Below are 16,978 nucleotides of genomic sequence, written 5' to 3'. Positions count from 1 at the left end.
TGTTACGTATGATATATACAAAGACTCTTCTAACCCTTTCCCCTATTGTCTAAACTAAAGTGTTTTTATATCCACACTGTGATTTTACTTTTAATTTATAAGTTGTCTTATACCGTTAACCGGTGTCAATCTTGAGGTGGTTATGTGGGGTGAGATCATACCCCATATGAGATCTTTGTCGTTAACTGTAGGAATATTTGCGTTCATGCATGAACTGACACTGTACAGTAGTAGAATCTAATAGGATTGCAGAAACTTAGCTGCATACACTGAAAAAGATGACTATTAAATAGAAACTTAGCTGTCTCACTTTATAATAATAGTACTAAATGAAAACAGAGACGTACCTAATTTTGTGACTAATGAGATCTATATCAGGAATATTCAATCCACATTTATATTTTTTATTTTATTCTTCATATAGTTTTCTTCGCCACCCTCCTTCTCAAGAACACCAAGCCGCCCTCTCTCTCTCTCGGTGAACTCTCAGTAAGCTTATCTTGTTTATGATTTGTTTATGAAAGATCTTCTGATTTTAGAATATGTATCAGATTTTTTCTTGGTTTGATTTATATGATCGCTTACTGTACTGTTATAGTTGACTTAGCCCTCGTTCTTGTTGTAAATTCTTGAAATTGATTTTTTGATGATGAAAACATGAAAGAGATGTTTTAATTCCACGCAGAAATTTATAAAAAAAATGGAGATAACGAACGTGATGGAATACGAGAAGATCGCAAAGGAGAAACTACCAAAGATGGTTTATGATTACTACGCATCTGGTGCAGAGGATCAGTGGACACTTCAGGAGAATCGTAACGCCTTCTCCAGGATTCTGTAAGGAGTCTTAATTTTTTATTTTTTTATTTGTTTTTAAAGTATATTAATTGGTTTGGTCGTGTATTGATTATTAAAAAAACAGGTTTAGGCCTAGGATTCTGATCGATGTAAGCAAGATTGATGTGAGCACAACTGTTTTAGGGTTTAACATATCTATGCCGATCATGGTTGCTCCCACTGCTATGCAGAAAATGGCTCACCCTGATGGTATGTCCTTTTATTAGAGCTATGTCTTGTCAAGAAAGAGATGTATGTTTTGTCTTAAGAATAAATTTTATGTAAAAATGAAATGTCTTATTGTCCTTGCAGGCGAGCTAGCAACTGCTAGAGCTACTTCTGCTGCTGGAACAATCATGGTTTTTGATTATATCTCCTCCTTATAAGATATTCATTTTTTGTGTCCTTTGATAGTTTTTCTTGAAAGGCTCTCTGCTTTTGTTTCCAACTGTGGGAAGTGTTGTTTTGATATTTTTTTCAGACATTATCTTCATGGGCTACGTGTAGTGTTGAGGAAGTTGCTTCCACAGGACCTGGGATTCGCTTTTTCCAACTCTATGTAAATATGCACAAGACCTTTCATGTACTTGTTACTTTCTATCTGTTTTGGCTTGATTTAGGCTATTGTTGATTCAGGTCTATAAGGATAGAAACGTGGTTAGGCAGCTTGTGAAACGAGCTGAAGAAGCTGGTTTCAAAGCGATTGCTCTTACCGTTGATACCCCTAGGCTTGGACGCAGAGAATCCGACATCAAAAACAGGTGATGAAACTTTCTCCACCATCATATATATAGACCAATTTGTGAGATCTTTTGCTTGTCTTAATGGATATTATCATTGCAGATTTGCGCTTCCTAGAGGTCTGACGTTGAAGAACTTCGAAGGGTTGGATCTTGGGAAAATAGACAAGGTCAGTGGCTACAAATGATGAAAATACATTTGGGACCCAAAAGGTTAATACTTAGATATCTTTTTGTTTCTGTTGATAATGGCAGACCAATGACTCAGGGCTAGCTTCATATGTTGCGGGTCAAGTTGATCAGTCACTTAGCTGGAAGGTTTGAAATATGTAAACAAGTTTTTTTCAGTTGATAACTATTTTGTATATCAAGAAACATAATAGTTTCTTGCTTCTTTTCTCTGTTTTTTTTTCTTCTCCTTATAGGATATAAAGTGGCTACAATCTATCACAAGCTTGCCAATTCTTGTCAAGGGTGTTATTACAGCTGAGGATGGTAACACTCGACATCAAACCTTTTTTTACTTTTAAAAAATCTCATAAAGTTAGGAACATTCCTTTTGATCAATTTGAAAATTTGGCAGCAAGAATCGCGGTTGAGTATGGAGCTGCAGGGATTATAGTTTCTAACCATGGAGCTCGTCAGCTTGATTATGTCCCTGCAACTATAATGGCTCTTGAAGAGGTTAGCCTTTAGCTTCTTTTTTTTTTCATTCTTGTTTTATGAATATTTGAATATGATTTGACTGAGAAAATTTCAAAATGGCAGGTGGTTAAAGCGGTGGAGGGTCGGTTACCGGTGTTTCTTGACGGTGGAGTTCGCCGTGGAACTGATGTCTTTAAAGCATTGGCTCTTGGAGCTTCAGGTGTCTTTGTAAGTTCATTTCATCACACACTCTTTTAGCTCTTGTAGTTTCCTCTGTTTTATCCTTTTTACTACTTCTTCACATTGTGTCCCAATCTTTTTCACATTCCATTTGCTATATAGCATATGCCTACTTTTTGAAATAATTATTACTTGTTCGATTAGGTTGGAAGGCCGAGCTTGTTCTCGCTTGCAGCGGACGGAGAGGCGGGAGTGAGGAAGATGCTGCAAATGCTAAGAGACGAGTTTGAGCTGACAATGGCACTTAGTGGCTGCCGTTCCCTGAGAGAAATTAGTCGGAACCACATCAAGACCGATTGGGACTTTCCTCATTACTTCCCGGCCAAGCTATAAGGGGAATCTTATTCACAAAGACAATGAAAAGAGAGATGGTTGTTTGAGTTTATGACCCAATAATGTGTTTCCACATCCAACTTTTATAATCGAAAACTTACATTTGAGTGAAGAAAAAAATGACTGAATTGAGTGAATTCTTTTTGATTCTCATTATTCAGTAGCATACTCAAAGCAGAACTATTGTTTCTTTTTGCGCCTAACTTTTGTTTGGGACAAGCTTCTCTCAGTTGTCTGGTAGTAGAAAAGGGTGACTCTCAACACCTGATAGATAAGCTGATTCCTAATAGAATCTCAACGATTCAAACAATGGGAAGGGATACGAGAAAGCAATGACCGTTTGGTTTGCTTGTCAAACGGGTTAATTAATGATCTTTGCACATGTAATCTTTAGTGGTTAGCCTAGTAGATTTTTGAATAGAGCTGCATTCATTGTAAAAACGTTTTTGAATCGAATAAAGTTTTGTCAAACGGGTTAACATTCTGTGATTTAGGAGAAATTCTCGTTGGGCTTTTTGACTTGTAAAGTTTTGGTAAAGAAGACTCAAAACAGTCACCATGACTGAAGAAGACCCAGAGAAGTTTAGTAAGATTTTAGTAGAGAACTATATATACAAGTTGAGGCCACGACAAGTTTTTTCCATTTTATTTAAGCACACTTCCTATACATTATGTGCTGCCAAACAAAAATCCCTACATTCATGTAATTTGTGTCGTATGGAAGCGTTAGCACGAGCATTCTGCAGCCTTCCATCATTCTTAAGTCCCATAGGTTTGATCCTACAGAATCTGATCCATTTTCTCATTGAGCGAAGGGTACAAAATCAATTTAATCGGATTGATATTTGGTTTGCTTTTCTTTTTTTTTCGTTAGACACTTCAACTCTGGACTAGCCTAACATTGATGATTGATCCCATCCCGCTAGATATTCTTACATATAATAATCTAGCTAGTCTCCGACCCGAGGAGACTACAGAGTACAGGACCGAGATAGTTACTTCAAACATGGTTAGATTATTTTCACTACTGTAGTATCATTTTTTCTGGCTCGGCTATACTATCCAGCCTAGCCATTCACCGATATCAAATTCAAATGATTATAAACTTTGATATATCTGTATAAATTAGAACAGTTATCATTATTTTTGCTTCAATAACAGTTTCCAGACGTTTCTAATTTGTATATATATATGGAACGGAACAGAACTGATGAACTTAATATATGGTTGACCTTCGACTATTTGTTTTGGATGACGACCATCAAAGAGATAACAACAATTTAATTTGGTCCAAATAATTTGGATGAAAACGAAAAATGTTACAACGTGGTTGCATTAACCATGCAACGTTTGTAAACAACATGAGGTCCATGACATCACCATCATACATTCATCTGACAATCCCACCGTTTGCATCCGTATATCTAGACATATATATATACGTACATACATACCGAGTTTACACTTACACGCTTTTACAACATATTGACTGTATAATACCAACTATCTATACATGATTCATAGGTGGATTCGCTTAATACCACGAATTTCTTGCCCATCATATATAATGTTCAAAATCTATGGATTATTTCAACAGCTCTTTTGCTGGTTTCGGGTGTTTTATGCATATATATATACGTACGAGAAATCTGCATTTGATTTTTAAGATCGTCATTTCTACTGTTTCGTCATTGCGCTAGTCATCTTTTATAGTGATAAAGCTAAGTTTTTATATTCCTATTCATACAAGAGTCAACGCATGCATGAACATGAACGCAAATGATCCTACTCAGGAATCATATAAATATTCGGAGTTTATATTACATAATATAAGATAAAGAAATTCTTATGTAAATGGATTAAATTTATATCACCAAACACGGCACTCCATTATCTAGCAACTCACTGCTATTCTGTTCGGTTTGTTCTTTATTATAATTTGAAAACGGGATTTAGTTCTTATATACAATTACTTAACATAAGTTAACTGTGACATGTATATATCATATATAAGTTGCAGAATTTGTGACATCTCTGTCGTTAAAAGAACATATTAGTTATAACAACGTTAAGTTTTAAAAGCCACCGAATTGCATATTCGCAGAGTAATTGCCATATCGCATATTAGCATCAATCGCATCACATGCAACCAATGTTTGTATGATGAAAATGCATGCAGCTGGTTTTTCATTCTTGTTTCATATATATGTTTATTTTGAATTGTATCACGTCCAGACAAAAGGCAATCCACAATCTAACCATTCGTTATAAAACTGGTACAAATTGTTAGAATCTTAACCTATATCATCTACTTTTTAAAATCATTAACAAGTACAATAATTATAATGATTGATCCACGAGTTCACTTGAATCCACAAATGTACCATGAAACCCGTACGGTACTCTAGACGGTAGTTTAATCGTAGCTTCAAGCTTTAAATTAACGGCGTTAATAATCTGAAGTTCGGACGTCTCTTTCTCTTCGTCGTGAACGTGAGAGAATATATAGCCGTCATCTTCATTTTCTCCTCCGTTACCGTCAAAGGAGCCACTGGGCAAGAAAAACGGTTCTCCACCGTACTTCTCGCCGCCGTAAATGTACTTTTCGATTTCTCCGGTGAAAAGATCAACCTTAGCGAAACCGGAAACTTTTGGCCAAGGATCAGCGATAGCCAGAAATGCGAACCGGGTTTTTCTACCTAACCGGTTCCGGTTAACCATACCGATTTCTAAATTCACATCGTCGTCCAGCAACGCGCGTCGCGTGGCTTCACGCGTCCTGAGGTTTATCCTGATCTCTGTCAAGACGCTTCTCAAGCTCTCGTCTCTCTCGTTGAAGATAGAATCCGCCGGCGACATACACGACCCGATCACCACCACTTCCTCCGTCTCCGGCGATTCCCACGCGTTCCAGAGATGGAAACAGAATGTCTCCGGCGAATTCACCCAGATTATCTCGGAAGCCTCCGTCGCGTCTTTCGGCATTATCCCCAATCGCGAAACCTTTTCGCCGTCGAAAATCACCGGAGAGTTTCCGGCGATCATCTCCCCTAGCTTAAACACGACTTGCTGATCCGGAATCACCACGAAATTCTCCGTTATAGCGAAATCGTGAATCATCGTCGGAGTCTCGAGCGGGATCTCCAGCTCCGGTGATTTGACGCCGTCCGGCGAGAATCTGAAGTATTTCAGGTAAGGCTTCTTAACGACGTCGTAGCTTAGCGCGTGGAGCTCCTTTGTAACCGGGTCGAGTTTCGGGTGGGCGATCATCGATGATTTTAGCTGGCCGTCGAAATCGTAACGCCCAACGGTTTGGAGATCGCCGGTTTGAGTTATTTTTAGTTGGTACGGTAAATCGTCTTCTGACATTGCTAAAAGCCGGTTATTGAAGTAAACCAAACCGGCGTTTGCTACTCCGACGCCGTTTTGATTGTTGACGAGACCGCAAAGCCCACGTGCGTAAAAAAGCATCAGACGTGCGATTCCCGAGTGGCCGTGAAGCTCGCCGATTGCTTTCGGAAAAACCGGTCGACCCAATCGTTTTTCTTGAATCAATCTCTCGGTTTTAGTAAACCGGCATGCGTAGCTTGCTGAACCGTTAGTTATTTTAACGGCGTGAACCATTCCGTCTCCGTCGAATAAATGATGCCCAGCGATAGGCTCGAACATCGGATTTGCGCCGTTACGGACATAAACTCCGTCAATGCAGTCAGGGATTGTTCCTTCAACGTCGAGACACTCTCGGACGGGAAACTCCGGTACCGGAAAATAATTCCCGGCGATTTGAATACGTGGATCAGCGGTTTTGGGAAGAGGAGTATCTTGCTCACGTGAGATTAAAACGCGCTCAGCCGCATCGATCGCAATCGCCGCCGCTTTCTGGAAAATGTTTAGCCGGAGAGGATTATGCCGCGGTGGCGTCGCGGTGGTTCTGGGTGTGAATGAAGGCCGTTTCAAGGGTAATTCCGTTACGTCGATATGCACCGTGCATTTAATCTTCGGCTGTCTTTTGATGGGCCCAAAGCCTAAATCAGTATGGGCCTGAGGCCATGTTTGAGCACCACTCATCGACATTGTAAGCAGAGAAACCATGGTATTTTGAGACACTGACTGTATCTTTGTTTCTGGTCTGAAGACTGAGAGCGAGAGGGCGAGAGAATAGAGAGAGGAGATGAAAAGAAAGTTCGATGATAAGAAAAACCAAGAAAGAGAAACTATATATAGAGTTGGGTAAGAGATAGAGACAGAGAGTAATAGTAAATACTAAATAATTTTGATGTATTTATAAGTACAGTTAGAAAATGATATAAACCAGCCTTGTATTACATGAAAACCCATAGAAAACAAATTAATACTAAATAATTTTGATGCATTATGGTTAAAAGCGGGAAGTCATTAAGACAAATTTTCTTATTAGGAAACAAATCTTTTTGATATCATATTAAGAAAAGATTTTTTTTTTTTTTTTTGAAAAAAGAAAAAAATATTTTTTCTTCAAAAATTTATTGCATTGTGTCGAATTTCTTTATTTATTAAATAACATCAAAAAATAAATTAAAAATATTTGAAAATTTAAAAACAGTAAATTACTGCTCGTGGTATAAAGTGTTGTTGCCCAAAAGAAATTAAGTAAGGTATTAAGAGATTTTTCTATAAAACTTTTGATTGCTAAACATATTGCATATCTCTTACTAAATTATTTTTGTCTTATATATTTAATAATAATAAACCTATAGATTGATTTAAAATTTTAGTTTAAATACTCTCTTAGTTTCCAGATATCCTTCACATGTGCCAATGAATACATTAAACCAACTTGTTGATACGGTAAAAATATGTATTATATTAGAAATTATAACTAAATAACTCAGCCACTATAAATAGAACCAAAAAACCATTAAGGCATTTTAACAATAGTGTTGTTACTTGTTATACATTAGTAGTAGTAATGAAAAAATAAGGGGGTGTATTCAACTGAGAGTTTTAGGTGATTTGTATTAATTAAAATGACAAATTCACTGTTATTCAAACATAAATTTTAAAAACTCATTTAAAATTCACTGTTATTTAACTTAACATTTCATATAATACTTTTAAAATCCACTGTTATTGAAAATAGTTTTAATTTTGGAATTTTGAAGTTTTCAGATGACTTTAGAGTGTTTGGATTGAGTTTCTTAGTAAAAAAAATTAAAATTTAGTAAAAAAATTAAAACTCAAATCCCATGATTTAGTTTATATTATAGAGTACTTTAACAAAAATCACCTAAATCTCTGTAACTTATTAAAATCATCTAAAAATTCATTAAAAATCAAATCAACTCAAATATTATATTGAATACACCCCTCTAAATTTTGTTCATAAACGATTTTGGCTTCATTCAAAAACTCTAATTTGGTTTTGATTTTTGTTAAATTATTTTGAAATTTTGTTCATAAATGAGTTTGAGAATTTGGTTTGGTTTTTGTTAAACTATTTTAAAATCTTATCTTAAATTACGAGGTTTTAATTTGTATTTTAATAATCAAGAAATTATTCTTAAACACTACAAATGCTTAAAAGCTCTAAAATCTACAGTTTAAATTTTATTAAATAATAATAAATTTTATAATATTTTATTAAATAACAAAGTCAATAACATTAAATTTTAAAATATTTTTTAAACTCACGTTTGAATAATAATAAATTTATCATTTTAATGTAAATCACATCAAAATCCTAGTTGAATAGTTTCTTCCGATTTAACATATGTAACAAAATAATTTTCAAAACATCGAAGGAATTTAGTAGTTTCTGCTTGTATTGACGACTAAACAAATTTCAGTTTTGCACAATCCGATAATATGGTGCATGTACTTGTTTTTTTTTTTAATATCCAGCCAACATCCACTAAATCCTTTTTCAAAAAACCTATAATACTCACCCTCTAGAAGACGTTCCCATTCTACTCTCTTCGTTCTTCTGATCTTTTCTTATTCATGTAGTCTGTAGATCAATTTTCTCGCTAAGAAAAATGTATTTTTATAGTATTAGAAAGAATATTATTTTGGAAAATACAGGGGCATTTCGTATTTTTCGTAATGCAAATGTATTACGAAAATATATATTTTTTGAAAAATACAGGGCATTTGCATTTCGAAAAAATAGCATTATAGAATATGAGAAGATATAGGTTCAACATACATTTCAAGAATACGAAAAAAATGTTATAAATAAAACTGACTTATTTTTAGTGAAACGTAAATTAAATCTCTCGAATAGTGAACTAGAAGAAAGTCCACTTATGCATGGACAAAGATACCACGTGATTTATCACTAAAGCCACACGTGTAGTCATCAAACTAATTAAAACAAGTTATTTAATTTGGTTACATAAGGAGTAATAAACATAATTTAAAAAAAAACATAATTAACAGTTTTGCATCGGATGTGTTTATTTATTGTTAGTTGGTCTCCAGTTAAAATTACATGAGCATCTATATTAATGTAATTATTATTATTTAGATATTTAATATTATTTGTATTTATTGTATAAAAATAACTTATTTGCTCCTTATTTAAAAGGTTATCTATTTTATACAAAATACAAAATTTGTATCATCCCATCCAAACAAGCAAAATATGTTACTACAAAACAGAGCAAGTTATAATTGATGTTTGGCACATTTATCCACCAAAATTCGGTAAACTATATCCCCACATTATAAAACGGCTTACCCTGCTCTTTTGTTCACTAGATAAAGCTTCTAAATTTTCTAGAAATTAAGTATATTAATAACAGGGTTTTAAAAATCGGACTAAACGATGCCTAGGCGTTCGCCTAGGCGGCAAATCGGATATGAACGAAACGATTTTTTTCAAACTGATTTATTAAAAAATGGTCTAAACGTTTAAAAAATCAGTTACGCACCAGCCTAAACAACAATCATCTATAAAATGCTTAGCCACCGCCTAGCGATTTTTAAAACATTAATTAATGATGTCATACGATTACAGAGTCTTCGAGCGCATCTGGAGAAAAAGAGGTCAAAATTTGATGTACAGTGTGTGTTCACATTCTACACACATGAAGATGATGAGACTTACGGATTGTAGTTGTACCATCAAACCAGACTCGATGAAAACCCAATTTGGTAATTGATATTAATATATGTGTAGCCTAGGACCAAAACTTAGCATTAATTATATACCTGACACTAATTTATATTTAAGGGTTGATTGGCAATAGCTCTATACTGTAGACAACTATTTTTATTTATAAAGCTAATTTATAAAGCAATCATGCTTTTAACTTTAAAAATAAATTTAGATCAGAAAAATTAGAAAAGGAAATATTGTAATTCTAGAAATCCATTTTTCTTACAGAATTAATGTCAATTTGTTTCAATTAATGTCACATTTCACTATGCTGTTAAATGTTTCAAAATTTAGGACTAGTTCTTTAGATATTTTGAATTTCCTATCATATTATTTGGTTTTCTATTAAACTTTTACATATTTTCAGACATTTGTTTATTTTTATACATTTATTTAGGTAGGTGGCTGTATTAGAGATGCTAATTTGCAAAAGTTTGTGAAAAAAACACATTGTAGCAAAAATATAAATAAATCTATTTTTCTTGCACGTAATTAATTAATATATAGCGTGATATCATCTAAAACAAAAAGAGCTTTCATCAACTAACATAACATGCTATTTAAACGGAAGAACACAAAACAGTTAGTGGTCAAACTTATTTACGAATGTTGTTTTTGCAAATGACTAGCCAACATATATATCTAATCTATTAAAAGAGAAATATAAATTAAGATTAACCTTTAATTTTGCACAATATTTACAACCTAATGCCATTGAAATAATTAAATGAACCTATTTTTAAGTAATTTTGTCTTTTCTAAAATTAATGAAGTAATAATTACTCTTACTTATGTGTTTTCCATGTCTTTTTCAAAATTAATAAAACATTTCCTAAATTAAATTCACAATCAATCAATATAAATATTTTAACTTATCTGTTTCATATTAACATTATAAACAATAATGAATATCAATAATATACACAAAATATCTATGTAAAAATATAACTTATAGTTTGTCTCATTCTCTTCCACAATTCACATTACTCTTCATTTTTTTTAAAAAAAATTCTTCTTCTTACCAATACAAATATATTACATGCATCATTATAATTATTTACCAATTTACCATGTATATAAAATAATTTATTAGACATTATCGTAAAATTTTGATCCACAACAAAAAAAACAAAACAAAACAATTGTACAGATGCACGGATCATATTCTAAAAATAGTGGTAATACCATTGACGGTTTACAAGACAAAATAAAATTTAAAAAAATATAAAATATAAAATTATCATGCTTATAAATGTTATTAAATAATTATTTAACACATGTAAATTTTTAACATATATACTATCACCTTAGGCAAAAAACATTATTTACAAAAGTAAAAGCAAACATCCGCAAAGTCATGGTTTAAATGTACACAAAATTATGCCCATTTATAATTTCTTATCAGTTACATCAAATTTATATTTTCATTTTATTTTCTTACAAATTTAAATCTAAATTTTCATATGTTCCAAATTTGATAGAAGTTTAACAATCATTTTATTTACTTACAAATATTATAGCTAACATATCCTTTATAAATAGCATGCTAATTCACAATTATCTATTTTCGTATTTTTTATTTAAAAAATTTGTTTGATATATATCTTAGACATGGATCTAATTATATAAATGTTATATTTTTTATATATAATACCCAATATCGGTGATACATTTTACTCTAAAATGCTAAAATATAAAATTCAGTACAAATATATCATTTACATTTACAAATATGACTACATTAACAAATATATCACTAAATATGAACACAAATTAAATATTCACGTGGTCGCGCGGGTCAAGATCTAGTAGGAATTATTTAGCAAAACATAAAAACATATTCATAGGACTTTCTAGTATATCATTACCATCAAACCAAAAATCTTATAAAAATATAGGTTTTCAAAAAAATTCACGATTAGGAAAAATAAGGAAGCTCATCATCTTGTTATTTTAATCAACATTGTCGTTTATTATTTAAAAAAACATTTATTTTAATTCAAACTTGCTCACTTATATAGGTCAAAACTGATAAATCTGTATGTATAAAGTGATTTTCTAGACCTAAAAAAATTAAGAGTGATAGTCATTTTTGAAAATTATGCCTAAATTGGTTATTCTTGCAAGTTCTCATTTTATGGTATTTTTAATATTTATTTTTCTAACGTTTACTCTAATATTTTTCATGTGATGAGACGATCATGCATTCATATTTGCTAATATACTATGTTGCTTTTCTTAAATAAGTGAAAATATAGAACTAATCTACATTCATGAATGTCGTCTCTAAGTCTTAGTGAAAACCTTGCATTATGTCATAAAACTCTAGAGCATCATCAGATTTTGACTAGATAAATGCAACAAAAGTGAGTCAAAGTAGGCAGAAACAAGATAATTGCTAGCTAGTCGTACAAAGTTTATGAATGCTGCTAGCTAGATGATAGATCCAATGTTGTTAATACGTGTCCTAAATCTTAAATAAACAAGTATTTTAAAAACGTTGAGGTGGTAAGTTATATGAATTAAATAATGAATTTAGTTAGGCCAAGAGAAATAAGGTTATTTTAACCTGTCAATTTTTAGACTTTATTATCTACCTATTGAGATAAAGATGAGTAGAAAGCATTTTGATTGGTAAGATCAAAAACAAATTGGAGAGTGGTTAATAATAGAATTAAGGCAGGTAAGATATAAGCAAATCCCATAATAAATATGTGCTTGTTATGGTTTGACTATCCTAGCCATTATCAACCTTTGATCATGACCATTCTGTTACATCAGTGGCAAACTCATTCACACTGGCACAAATTCAAAGACCATTGTCCTAGAAAGTAAGTCCTTTTGATTGCTAATAGTTTTTTTTAGGTTTTCTAAAAAAAATTTCACTGATTAAAAAAAAAAATTAAAAAGGTAACTAATTGTGCGACGCCACGTGTCAGTGGGACCCGCAAACAGTACCAGAAACAGCAAAACACCGATCCTTCTTTGGCTATTTCTGTGACCGATTTTATCTGTTTGCTGGAGCCACCATCATTACTTTTTTAAGCATTTCCACGCTAGAAACTGCGATGTTGATGCTCTAAGTTTTCGATCTAAAAGATCAGTTCATTGAAATATATCATTTCAGTGTGGATTAACAAAAGCCAATCGTTGAAATATACTTTCTCAATTTCATATTAAGTATCGTTTTAGCTTTAAAATTTTTGTTTTCATTTTACATTTTCAAAAAGAATATTAAATATTTTTCTAATTTTATCTTTACTTTAAATTTACAAAATCAAACAAAATAATGTAAATAGGGGTACATTTTTTAATCATATTTTTAATTTGTGTGTAAAAACTTTAAATAACATTTATAATAAAAAAAAGAGAGAGAGTATGAGTTCATTGTTGATTAACAAGAGACAGCCATTACAACCATTGAAATAGATAACACAATTTTTGAAACCATAATTTCTGATTATCTTTCCAACGTTTTGAACCAACGACTTTTTGGTCACAGAAAATAAATTTGTTAGCCAACTTATTTTTTTTTTTTAAATAGTTTTAGTATTTTCTTAAGAAAACAGCATTGCATAATTTTTTTTTTTAGCATTGCATCGCATCATTTCTTTTTGCTTCTAAAATGGGAGTTCGTAAAATTTTACCTCAAGGGCCAAAAATTTTTTTCTATCCAAAGATAAAATTGTCTACCCTTTCAAATTCCACAAATGAAATACACTCTTTAGACCATTAAGAGTATAACATATTTGTACAAAAACAAAGATCACATATATATTCAACAAAGACGAAAGACACTTGAGAATTGATGGCTTGAAATATCCACCGACCTCGTCAAAAAAGAAAACTTTTCCATACTTGTAGGGACCCTGAAAAATATAGTATAACTAAATGATGAGAACTGGGGATCCATATTCTTGATTTAGTTAGGTTGCATTTAGTCAGTATAGTCATTCGTCATATTAAATCCATTAGTCTATCGCTTGAAATATACGCAGAGTTATCCCTACTCAAAATGACAATGTGAATTCCATTACAAAATTTTAAATGCTATAGTTGTTATTACACCAGATAAATGATTCAATTCTATATTTCTATGGGTACACGTACATCAGATTTATTTGTTTCTCTTATATTTAAGTGATTAATCCAATCATCAGAGATATGGACCACGACGGACAATTCATTTTCAAACACATTTGCAAGTGAAGATCTTACAAACCATCTGCAAAAGATCACATCCTTTTTGATCAAAATGTTATTTGCAATTTTTAGTTTTGAACATTGCTTTTTCCAGTTATCATTATGTCAAATTGTCGTAAGAATAGTGGAGATCTTGTTGACTAAAGTACCGACTTGTGTGGTTGAAACAATACAAAGAAAAATAATATGTTAAAATAACTAAATCTCTAATAAAGTTTTAGGGAGAAAAGTTATTATTACAATTCCATGACAAAATGTCGTATGGTTGTAATAAGATACTAAGACACATTATACACGCATATATCTACACATTGGTAGGTATATCTGCATTTATATATGCGCACAAATATAAGATAATAATTAACGAATACCATGATAAGACTGTCAAAACTAAGAACATCATTAGTGGTGCAGCTCTTCAAGAAATTTTCACCAATTTAATATTAATTTTTATTCATTAGTTAAAATAATATTCATAAATATAAGTAAATAAGTTGAAACTTGACATATGTTGATTTAGTCTCTCAAAAAATAGGAGATTTTTTTCTTTTCAAACCCGTTCTTAACTTCTCTCTTCTTTTTTTTAGCAAAAAAAAAAAAAAAAAAAAAAAAAAATTTCTCTCTTCTTTTTCCATATCTCGTTTTTTCTTTTATATTTTTTATTTTTAATATTAAAATTATCTGCCAGAAATTTACACTGCAGATGCTCCAACTGCCTATATATGGGGAGAAAGTGTTCGTGTGTTCCTAAATGAAAAATATATAGTACTTAAACATTCTTATGTTCAAACAACTTTAATTAAGACTACCACTATGAAATTAAGTTATATTTTATAAATGGCGTTTAAAGAAAAAAATTTTGTGGCAAAATCGATGATGTTCTTGTTGTCCTAGATAAAATTTAATGTATTTTAAACTTGTGACTAACTACAAACTATGACTCTTTCCATTTTAGTTTGATTGTTACTGTAGAGTAAAATTTTCGTAATAAGTATCGTTTATAAGTTTTAATGCAAAATTTATGAACAATATTCTCTAGTTTGTTTTTCTATTGGTTAAAATATGGTTAGGTGTATAAGTATGTTTTTATTTTGAAAATATGCAGAATTATTTTTTTCTGAATTTGTGTGCATAAATATAAAACAATAATTAAAATGAAATAGAGATTTTTTTTTGATTGAACTATTTTTTTAAATGATATTTTTATGTAACCAAAACAAATTGTATAAAGTTTTATATTATTTTAATCATTGTGCAAAAATCTTAAAGGCCACTTATTTTAAAAAGAGGGAATATATAATAGCAAAATTTTGTTTAGACAGATGTAAAAAACAAATTAAAGCACAAATGAGAACAATGTTGGCGTAAAAATCATAATACAATAAATCCAAAGAATTAATAAACAATGTTGGTGTTCAAAAAAATATTTTTTGTTACAAAATAATTGATGTTCTCACTATTCTAGATATAATTTAATATCAATTGAATTTTGTGACTAGTTACAAAATAATATTTTTTATTGGTTGAACTAATTTCATTTAATGATATTTTTATGTAAACAAGATAAATTATATAAAAGTTTGTATTTTCTTAATTTATGTGTAAAAACCTTAAACACCATTTATATTGAAACAAAGAGAATAGCTTAAACTCAATGGATCCGGAAATCCAAGTTCAAATGAAGACTCTACGCTACTGCGAAAGTGTGATTTGTCTAATTCATATTGGCAACTGTATATTTTAGATTGGCTAAATTGAAAACTTCTAAAGTTTGACGCACTACTTTAATTCCAGGCTATTCCAAACTTCAGTCGTAAACAAATACGTAAATCCGAAATAATTTTCTAAAGTAGTATCTATTGAAAAATATCCTCTCCTATAATCGTATAATATCAATGAATAAATAATCGGCTCTTTTTATTTGGTATTTATGAAAAATGGATGAGTTAGACTTTGTCGGAATGAAAGTCAAATGCTTCAAGAAAATAATTTTTTTCTTTGAAAAAAATCTAGAAAATAATATTGCACATACTCCTTTAATATTTTATAACTATATGGACCTATACTCAGTCAAACACTAGTTTGTATATGTATAGGATTTGAAGAAAACATATAATTTGAAAAAGTATATATAATTTGTATGCATGCATGCATATATTTTATGTTTTCCAATTTTTTCTCTTTAATTAAAATGTGATATCTAAATATTTATAAATTTTACGTTAAATATATTCGATATATAATTTAAATAACATATACATCTAACAAATGAAAATATACTAACTAATATTTTAAACGCACGTTGTTCTTCGGTGTTTAACTCGTCATATCGTTCTCATATTCTTTATTTTCTGATTTCAGTGAAAGCAAGGAAAGGCTATTTATGAAAAGAACAGGTACAATGAATTTGATAGGTTTTTGTGGTACATACAGAGAGTTTGAATATCTAAGTCGTGTTTCTTTCGTATCAACTAAATGCTTACTGAAAGAAGTTTCGCCAATGAACGAAAATTAATCAGATTATCTCTATTTTAAGAATGAAAATTAAAGTATGGTCGTCTTACAAGTGAATTATGACAATAAACATTCTATCTTAGAACTCAAAAGTTTGGCTAAAAACCACCATCATTGACTTAAAAACTAAAGTTCCAAATCGAGTATCATATCATGGGATTTTGTGTGTGCCTTCACGCAAATAAATTAAGCTTTGTAGTTTGAGAGGCCTACATTTTGAACTTTATGTTATTAGATATACTTTTCTATGAATGACTTGTTTAGTTTTTTTTTTTAAAAGATGTAAACTATTTTTTTTTTGCACTTTTGGTATGTAGATTAATTTTTA

General features: G+C 31.1%; 2 protein-coding genes across 3 annotated transcripts; one reads left to right on the top strand and one right to left on the bottom strand.

Moving 5' to 3' along the window:
• Positions 1-318: 318 nt before the first annotated feature.
• LOC106440184 (glycolate oxidase 3) lies at positions 319-2,948 on the top strand. Of its 2 annotated transcripts, none has more exons than XM_013881783.3 (12): positions 319-478; positions 686-837; positions 923-1,047; positions 1,150-1,196; positions 1,319-1,396; positions 1,474-1,598; positions 1,681-1,747; positions 1,833-1,895; positions 2,003-2,072; positions 2,161-2,261; positions 2,346-2,450; positions 2,607-2,948. In XM_013881783.3, exons 2-12 carry the CDS (start codon positions 701-703, stop codon positions 2,793-2,795), a joined length of 1,107 nt encoding a protein of 368 aa, XP_013737237.2. In that variant the 5' UTR covers positions 319-478; positions 686-700; the 3' UTR covers positions 2,796-2,948. The 2 variants fall into 2 exon arrangements, with proteins under 2 accessions (XP_013737237.2, XP_013737238.2); XM_013881784.3 differs by having other exon boundaries at positions 353-489.
• Positions 2,949-3,179: 231 nt separating this feature from the next.
• Positions 3,180-8,741, bottom strand: LOC106442526 (9-cis-epoxycarotenoid dioxygenase NCED2, chloroplastic). The gene has a single exon (XM_048776849.1). It carries the CDS (start codon positions 6,885-6,887, stop codon positions 5,136-5,138), a length of 1,752 nt encoding a protein of 583 aa, XP_048632806.1. The 5' UTR covers positions 6,888-8,741; the 3' UTR covers positions 3,180-5,135.
• Positions 8,742-16,978: the final 8,237 nt, after the last annotated feature.

The sequence above is a fragment of the Brassica napus genome, chromosome A3 (assembly GCF_020379485.1).
Source record: "Brassica napus cultivar Da-Ae chromosome A3, Da-Ae, whole genome shotgun sequence".
Classification (NCBI taxonomy): Eukaryota; Viridiplantae; Streptophyta; class Magnoliopsida; order Brassicales; family Brassicaceae; genus Brassica; species Brassica napus.
This window is presented reverse-complemented; position numbering and strand designations above follow the sequence as displayed.

Excerpts from the sequence above, each read along its gene's own strand:
- LOC106440184 (XM_013881783.3), top strand. The coding sequence starts at position 701 with ATGGAGATAACGAACGTGATGGAATACGAGAAGATCGCAAAGGAGAAA. Across the intron at positions 1,748-1,832 it reads ATCTTGGGAAAATAGACAAG|ACCAATGACTCAGGGCTAGC; the intron begins GTCAGTGGCTAC and ends TGATAATGGCAG. Across the intron at positions 2,262-2,345 it reads CTATAATGGCTCTTGAAGAG|GTGGTTAAAGCGGTGGAGGG; the intron begins GTTAGCCTTTAG and ends TCAAAATGGCAG.
- LOC106442526 (XM_048776849.1), bottom strand. The coding sequence starts at position 6,887 with ATGGTTTCTCTGCTTACAATGTCGATGAGTGGTGCTCAAACATGGCCT.